General features: G+C 39.5%; 1 protein-coding gene across 1 annotated transcript; it reads left to right on the top strand.

Annotated features, from left to right (window-relative positions):
- The first annotated feature begins 298 nt into the window (after nucleotides 1-298).
- Nucleotides 299-1,993, top strand: LOC149204287 (uncharacterized). Its single transcript, XM_089393260.1, has 2 exons — nucleotides 299-472; nucleotides 584-1,993. Exons 1-2 carry the CDS (start codon nucleotides 397-399, stop codon nucleotides 1,726-1,728), a joined length of 1,221 nt encoding a protein of 406 aa, XP_089249386.1. The 5' UTR covers nucleotides 299-396; the 3' UTR covers nucleotides 1,729-1,993.
- The last annotated feature ends 6,950 nt before the right edge of the window (nucleotides 1,994-8,943 follow it).

Genomic DNA, 8,943 nt, shown 5'->3' on the forward strand with positions numbered 1-8,943 from the left:
GTGTCCTTAGAATTATCAGCACTTTCTAAAGTGGTTCTTCAATGCTGCCCGCGAAGATTTTTATATATGCCAAACCCTCCCTACAACTATCGGGGCATCCAATCCTTCATTGATTGTCGGCATTATATTTAGTTCTTTATCGCATTAATCAAAATACCTTACCCTTCTGTACACACTTTCACGATAGGTTGAAAAGTATTGCCGAAAGTAAGAACAGGCGTAGCCACAAGCAATCCAAATCACGAGATTATATAAATATATATACACACACCCCAAACAGAGCAATTTATCTCTCTTGTTTTGTTTTGTAAATCTCAGCACAATATTTGCAGCATTGAGATTTTTGTTATATCAATCTGTTCGGTAGTATGTTAGGAGAGAAGATTAAGGTACGGGATGGAATCTGAGTTCGACTCTACTGTTCGCATGGAGGAGACCCCTGAAGCTCACATTGTAGAGATCGATCTCCCAGGTGATTCCCTGAACATATAGTTATACCTTTCGAAATTATTTATTTCGAAATGCCTGTATTTATTTTTACAGTACTTTTAGGGATAGTTGACTCCATGATTTATCTGTGCAGGTTATAAAAAGGAAGATCTGAGAGTGCAGGTTGATAACGAAAGGAATCTTGTCATCAGCGGAGAACGTAGCGCGAAAGAAAGGACGAAAGTGGGAGGGAAATCGGAGAAAGTGCAGAGAGGGGGGCAGAGGTTCAGAAAAGTTATCGGCGTCCCCCAGAATTTGAACTTCGATGGTATCACTGCCAAGTTTGGGGATGGAAAACTGCGTGTCTCCCTGCCTTTGCTTCACGTCTCTGAGCAACAGAGTCAAGAGACGCTTCCTGGCAGTGGAAAAGCAGATCAATCCCTACAGTCGGATGTCGACAGATCGAGTCCTGCAGGGCAACAAGATTTGAGGAAGGAGAGCGCTGCACCTGCACAGGACGATCAGAGCGCAAGACATCCAGAGGCGATTCGACAGGGTGAAGATAAAGAAAAACTCACTGTAGCTGCGGAAAAATCAAACGAATTGCTGCAAGAAAAAATGCCAGAAGCGCCTCGGCAGGCCGAAGAGTTCGTTGGCGAGCTACCAACATCAACTCATCCGCAGGCAGTATCTAAAGAGATGGCCTCTGCACAGCGACCTGAATCTATTCAATTGAAATCGAAGCCACAGGTCGAGAGGCAACCGCAAGAACATGGACGACCGAAGCCCGGAGTAACGCCGGAGATCAGACGTCCTCTACAGGAAAAGAAAGAAGAGACCGGTAGTGCAGATGACGGAAAAGCAGCAGAAAAAGATGATCATGGAGGGCCGAAACTGCAAGAAAATGGAGGGCTGCAGCTGCAAGAAGATGGAAGGCCGAAGCCGGGAGTACCGCCAGAGATCAGAGGTCCTATACAGGAAAAGAAAGAAGAGGCCAGTAGTGCAGATGAGGGAAAAGCAGCAGAAAAAGATGATGATGTTGTTGGGAAGGAAGAAAATGGAGATGGTGTTGGACGTATTGTAAAAGGATACAGTCGTCACAAACAGGAAGAAAAGAAGGATGATGATAAGTGTTCAACCTGGCGAAGTGACAAATTTCCAGATGTGACACGAATTCCGTTTCCAGCTTCCTGTAGTTCAACGTTTTCTAGGCGCGGGGTGTTGATAGCATCCACCGTGGTGATTGTATCCGTTGCGTTGTACATGACTTATAAATCAAGGTCACGCCGTCACATTTAAAACCATCTCTAGTCATTTCTTTTATCGTGGACGGCGACATATAGAAGTGCAGTTGTCTATAAGGCGACTTTTTGAAAGCCTTTTTGGCGGGTTTTTCCGGTCGAAATCCGGCAGGAATTTATTGGAATCGCAAGTTTGATAGGTGTTTCTGCACAATGAAAGCGTCCCAGGGGTTTTCGAGGGTGCTGAATCCAAATATGCAGTTAAAAAACCATTTTAACTGCAACAAATCAAGATTTAACCTCAATTTCTTCCGCCGGATTCCATCACCGAATCTCCAAAAAGTCGCATTATAGACAACTCCTATAGAAATGCATAACAGATTCTTTGTAAAAGCGTGTAATATTACATTTTAGCTGTTTTTTAATACGAAATTCTGGGTTTGAAATTTCACAAGACTCTATTGTATGTTACGTGTTTTAGAATTGGGATTTTAAAATTCCCATGTTTTAGAAAATAAAAATACAAGGATTATTTATATTTAATAATTTGTAATATTTTTTTCTAATAATGTAACGTTTGATAATCAAGAGTTTTTAAAGAGTTTTTAATAGTTATAAATTTATAGTTTGTTTAAAATTTGATTATAAATATGAAAAGTTGTAATTTGAGGTGGTTAAGTTTTTAAAATTAAATTTATTTTTATATTTAATATTTAAAGTATATTTAAATTTATTTATAAAATAAGAAAATTGTATTTTAAAATTATTGAGTCTTTATACAATTAAATTTATTTGTACATTTAAATAGAACATTATCATCTTAATGAAAATAGTATTTCAAATTTTCATAAAATTAAAAAAAAAGAGAGGTTATAGTAAAATGTACATCCGAAAGAGCCTCTAGATTCCTAAAAACATCCAAAATCACCCACTCATCCCTAAAGCAAGTGACCTCACTATACCTCATCATTGATTTCCAACTTAAGTGTTTGGAGGTAATCTACATTTGCAAAAGAGAAACCCTATATTCTTTCTCAATTACACCCTAGAAACCCTAACTCCCATTATTTCGCCCACCACCTATCACTAAAGCCCTGAACCCCTCCCCTATATCACTCCATAACATTTTATACCCCTTCATCCTTCATCCCACAAGCTATACTTCAAAAAAGGACCCAAGCCCCTCTCCCTCATTTTCATGATTCATACCCTCCCATTCATTTTCTAGCCCACCAAACACCTCACAAGGTCATCTCCCATTCCCTTATTCCTAATCACTCTTGCTCACTTCCTTCATCCCTTTTCTAGGAGTGCACAACCTCAAAATTTACAAACATGGACAGAGAAGACAAAGACTATGAGGAGGAGGAAAACATCGGCAGTGACAGTTTAGTAGATAGACCTAGGCATCAGAGAAAACCACACAAGGGAGGCAGAATTATCAAGGAAGAGCCATCAAACCTCAGAGAATTGCAGGCCTCTCAGTTGGTTGTCACTTGTTTCAAGCATCTAGGGTGCTATGAGTTCTGTGAGCAGGTAGAGAGATTTCAACACCACCTTGAGCTCACCAGGATTTTTGTAGCCAATCTTCGGGACAACAAGGTGACTCTTGCTGGGATGACATTTACAATTTCACCTCCCATTATTGTGAATGAAACTAGGATTCCAAATGTAGGGGAGAAGTGGTACAAGGCACAAGACCTGGATGAACACTATTATGAGCCTTACATCAAACCCAGGTATAGAAATGAAGCAAAAAGGCTTTTTCCTTTCAGGTTCCTTGAAGATAAGTATGCCCCCATGATGAAAATCATCATGAAATATTTCACTTGTGAGGGTAGATTTTCTAGACTGTACACCTATCACATCAGGATTCTCATGCATTTTACCAGGGTGAGGATGTTAAACCTCCCTTATTTCTTGTTCAGCAATATTGAGAAGATGGTCCACTTCGTGTAGAAAAAGCCATACCCTCAGCAGGTGAGTAGTCTTTATCATTATTCACTGATCAAGATGATTGTTCTTCATCTTCTTAGCCTCCTCAACATCTCTTGGGAGACATTCATTGCTCATGACATCTTCAGGTGTCCTCAAATTCCTCCACCAGTGTCTCAAGAATCAGGAGGACTTTCTAGCAGTGCTTAGGTGAAGACAGATGAGAAGGCCAAAGAGGCTAGAGCTACTGAGGTGCCCAAGACCTACATGACATACCAGAGGGGCACAAGGAGATTGTTTGCAGCAAATAGGCAAGTGTTTACTCCACAGGATGTGGAAGGGACCTTGCCTTCTTCATCAACTCATAGGAAAATTCTTGCTTCATAGGATGTGGAAGGGGCTTTGCCTTCTTTATCAACACAACAAGAATAGGTGCAACATCTTCACAAAGGGAAAGAAAAGATGTCGGAGGAACGTTTTAATGATGAGGAGGAAGAGAGAGACTTTGATTTGATAGAGCATGATGAGACGAAGTAGCATTATACTCATCATGGCATGGAAATAATTGACTTAGAGGCTTAGGATGAAGAAACAATAAAGGACATCATCATAGAGGAAAAGGAGGCTCAAGTTCAAGCATTGGTGGACAATTTGGAGAGAGCCAAGTATGTCATCACAGATCTGGCACAAGAGAACAAGCAGCTGAGTGAAAAGCAGGTCCTCATGGAACTGGAACTTCTCAATATAAAACAAAAAGGTGACAAGGGTAAATCAGCTATGCAAGAGGAAGAGGCACCTATCACTTTGACTCCCATTGAGAAGGAAATTGAGGGTGATAGGGAGATTTGGCTTGAAAGAGTCAATTTTCACTTAGAGAAGCTGTTGCAGAAGGCCAATAGGGACAACCAGATGATCAGGCACATGGCCTACCACTATAGGACCCGGAACAAAATTTGCAACATGAGGGTCAAATAGATGAAAGCTAGGCAAAGGCGAGTTCTAAAGGGAAAAAAAGAGGAGGATAGGCTTAGGTTGCTTGCTGAAGCTTCCTTGGATCATCAAGATGTTTGATGATGGTTGTGCTCACTAGTTTTGGTTAGGTTTGGAGGAGATTTTGTTTTTTGCAAATTTTGGAAATTCCACAAACAGAAAATTTGGCTCAATGCGCAACGCCACTGGCGATGCGCTTTTCCTAGGGGCACCCAATGGACAAATGGCTTGCATTTTTGGATTCTGAGTGATGAGTACATGCTCCCTATGGATTTTTGAATTTTTTGGGGAGGAACTCGTCCACCAAAAAGTAAAAAAACACCCTAAAAATGACCTTTCTGCCACTTTTTGGACACACAGAAGCAGTCTTGGGAGAATCAAATTTTGAGGGGTAAAATGAGCTTAAAATGAATATATTACAGGTGTTTTGGAAAGTAGACTTGAATATGTTTCCATGGAGCCATCATGCGTTCAATTTGGATGCCTGGATGGCCTCCAAAAGGGACCTGAAAGTGGCGTTGCGCATTGGACCAGTGGTGCTGCGCGTAGGACAAATTTTACACACGATGGCCATTTTTCTGTGCTTTGACTGTGTTCATGGATTTTCTCTCATGGAGGATGTTTTACTGATGTAAATGATTACTTGGCTTGTAAATATGATGGATAATTAGTAGTAGAGGGCATATTCATTAGATTAAAAGTCAATTTGAGCACAAATGAATCAATTTTTTCACTTTTAGAGGCAAGTTGTTAGGATGCCTATATTCTAGTTTCTTGTTCAGTGTTGGTTATATTAGATCCTCATCTTAGGAATTCAACCCCTGAGGATGGGAGGAGGTTGAAACAATGCCTATATCTTCTTCTTCTTTCTCATTGTAAAGGGTTGGACTCAGTTGGATGCTTATGCCTTGATTGTACATCATTTTGTAGCAGTTTAGCAGAGATTAATAAAAATTGCAGCTATTTCTTTGGGATCCATGTGGTATGGAGTTTAGCTCAGTTTCTTCTCTTGTGATCATATGTTAATATGTTTTGTGTACTTCATTAATCATTTCATTGCTTCTAAGTGAATGTTTTCAAGTTGATAGGCAAAATTCATAACATCACTTCTCTACTTTGGGGAAATGTTCACCATTATATGTTTTCTACAGTTTGGGAAGGATCCATAGTAGTCACATGCTCTTCCTAGCCTCTCACCAGTCTTAAAACACCCCATCCATCAAGCCCTAGAGTGCTAAACCTTATGCCTACCTTGCCCCATTGAACACCCTGCAATTTTGACCTAATTCCTTAGCCCTAACTATCCAGCTCCTCCTGATCCAGCAAAACCCCTTAAAAATAAAATCAAACCTTGTGCTACTATACCTATCCTAATATCCTTTTCCCGATCCAATCATCTTGCTTGAGATCCTTACGGAGAGAGCCCTTTCCTGGCCTAGTAGGGCTAGCTACTTGGCTAAGCGTGGTTTGTGGTTACCCTGACATTGCCTTCCTTCAGCCTGAGGTTTAATCCAGGTGATAACAACACTAATCTCCATAATTGTGTATTTTTATCCCTCGGATTCTCACACTAATCTCCATAATTGTGTAGTTTTATCCCTCAGCCCGGCTTGAACTGCGCATGCACAATCTCAAGTCTCAAGGATCCCCTTAACTTCTTGAATTGTGTAACTACGTAGTCACTGAGCCCCTTTCCCATTTTTCCATCGAATTATAGCTTAGTCAATGGATCAATATGCACAATCTTAGACTAGGGGTTTTTCAGTTTGATTTCATCTTGTCATGAGTTAATTGCAAAAACAAGTACCTTATCATGCCATGGAAAGATGATGAAGAGGGAGATGGAGAAGGAGGACATGCTAGAAGACACATATGGATTTGAAGAGATAAAATGATCACTAGGTGAGAAGATGAAGGAATATCAAACTATAAAAAAATATCAAGATCAAGATCATATGGAAGACTCCTCATCTTCAAGTCATAAAGAGGAGGAAGATGAAGAACATGTACCATCTTTTTAAGAAGACACAAAGAAAGAAGCAACAAGAAGGACATCTTGGCGTTGTCACATCATCATGCAATCCATGCCATGAGTGTCATGTCATCAGTGTCAAGTCATGTCCTGTCACAAATCATCCTATGCCACATCGTTATTATGGATTATGTAATTACCCATTCAAAATGTATTCTAAAGTGGATGTCCAAAGGACACATTCAAAATATGAAGAGTCATGTAGATTCTAAAAGTCATAGGAAGTCAGAAAGTCATGAGGGTAGTCAAAGAGTCACAAGTAAGGTGAAGTATAGCCTATTAGTTATATATACACCCTCATTATATGAGAAAAGGACTTTTCACCTTGGCTCCTCCCGCAAGGAATTAGAGAGACAAAGTAGTTATTTTGAGGAGCAAGGAGTGGCTCCAACGCTCCACTGTTGGAGCTAGTGGTGTTCATTGTATACACGATTCTTCGAACTTATAATTTATAAAATAAGCCTTCAAGGCCAACTTGTTATTCATCCATGGATTATGAATATTTTAAAGACTATTTAGCGGATGTTTGTATTTTATGTTTGCTTCCATTTGTGCTAAAGTAGTTGAACTATTTCAGTTATTTTATTGGTATCTTATTTATAATGTGTTGTAATGGTTGTTATTGTTGTCCCATCCTTGTGGACTATTCCATAGGATACTAGACATATCTTTTCCATTGATTGGTTGTAATTACTTACGCGTATTTTGTGGACTATTCTGTTGGATGTTAGATGGATCCTTCTTGATTGTGTGTGTCTCTTCTAGGGTGGTACTATTACCTCTCTCTTAGAGGATCATTTTACTCTTTCCCTCCATAGTAGAAGAACTTTGACACACCTACAACCAAACACTCACCAAGCATGCCTTCTTTCTTTTTGAAGGCACCACTCATTCCTCTCTTGGTGACAATTAGATTCAAGGAAAATATATAAGAATAGATGGCAACCGAGTCGATATTCTGGATGGGGCTCCTACTCCAAATGATGTGAGGTATAATTAGGACTTCATATCGGGGAAATGCCTTGGTTGACATATATTTATAGCACCATCAACAATTGGCACTGGAAGGAGGGACAAATGACAAGTTGTGCCCATAGAGTCTATTTTGAACCTTTTATCTCAAATGGCTCATCCTCAAATCTTACTTCTAGGGTGTTTCTCTAATTTATCCATTTATCAATTTTCAATCCTCGATGAGCCTCTCTATCACTTGTCTCAGTTAAATTTTTATGGTGAGGATGGAACATCGATAACCGTGTACATTTATGATTTTCTTAAATTTTGCGAATCTTACGAAATTGATGATGAAGATTTTTCTTGTGTGCTTTTCTTCTTCACCCTTGAAGGTTGTGTTAATCAATGGTGCCATGCCTTACCACCTGCCTCCATCCATTCTTTCTATCATTTCCTCAAGGAGATTTATCAAGCCTTTGATAGGTATGATTACCGATATGTTTATAAAAGAATCAATCAATTAAGAATGAATCCTCATGAATCTGATGAGGATTTATCTAGATGATTCCTCCACCTTTTTTATCAATTTCTTGAAGAAGATGTGGATTGGTATTTCTTTAAACAAAATTTTCAGTGTTTGGTTCATGTCTCTTTGCATAGTGAACCTTAACCCCCTGATGTTTCTACTTACCCAACTCTTGTGACTCATGAGACACCTCTAATTTCAGAGGAGGAATTTACTGCTCTTTTGGTACTTTGTCCTCCTCCTTTTCCAGTTCTGATGAGGGTGTCTCCATGTAGTGATAATAAAGCTGGGAAATCTTCAAGTCAAATTCCTAATCCATCTTCTCATTTTCTTCCGCTTATCATGACTTAGATTCAATGGAGGAAATCCCAAAATGGCTCATGAAGCCCATGGTGAACACTAACTCCTCCATTCCACAAGATGATGTTGTTGTTCATAACTCTAGTCTCAAATCTGATCTGGATTTATGTTATCCTCTATCATCTACATGTCATGACTCTTTGTACCATGATCTGCCCAACCAATCTTCTCCACCAGCTAGTTTTTCACACTCTCTTGATTCCTGGGTTGTTGGTTCAAATTGCAACCAGATACAAGGTAGTCACATTACACAAGTAGAGGAGTGGGAAGGTGAAGATGCTTTCAATATTTCCTCCCTTTTTCAAAATCCTTCGTGTCAAGGTAATGTGCTTCCATTCATGGATGATTCTCAATTTGTTAATCTTGGTAGTGAATCAAATGCAATCAATTCTTTCAACCAATCTATGGCCTTGGCAAAAAATCATTGCAATCATTAGAGGATTTTTGAGGTCTAAAATGGGCCTCTTAATGAAATT

Source organism: Pinus tabuliformis, chromosome 1_2 (genome assembly GCF_031772625.1).
Source record: "Pinus tabuliformis cultivar Carrire ecotype Pingquan chromosome 1_2, CPIR1, whole genome shotgun sequence".
Classification (NCBI taxonomy): Eukaryota; Viridiplantae; Streptophyta; class Pinopsida; order Pinales; family Pinaceae; genus Pinus; species Pinus tabuliformis.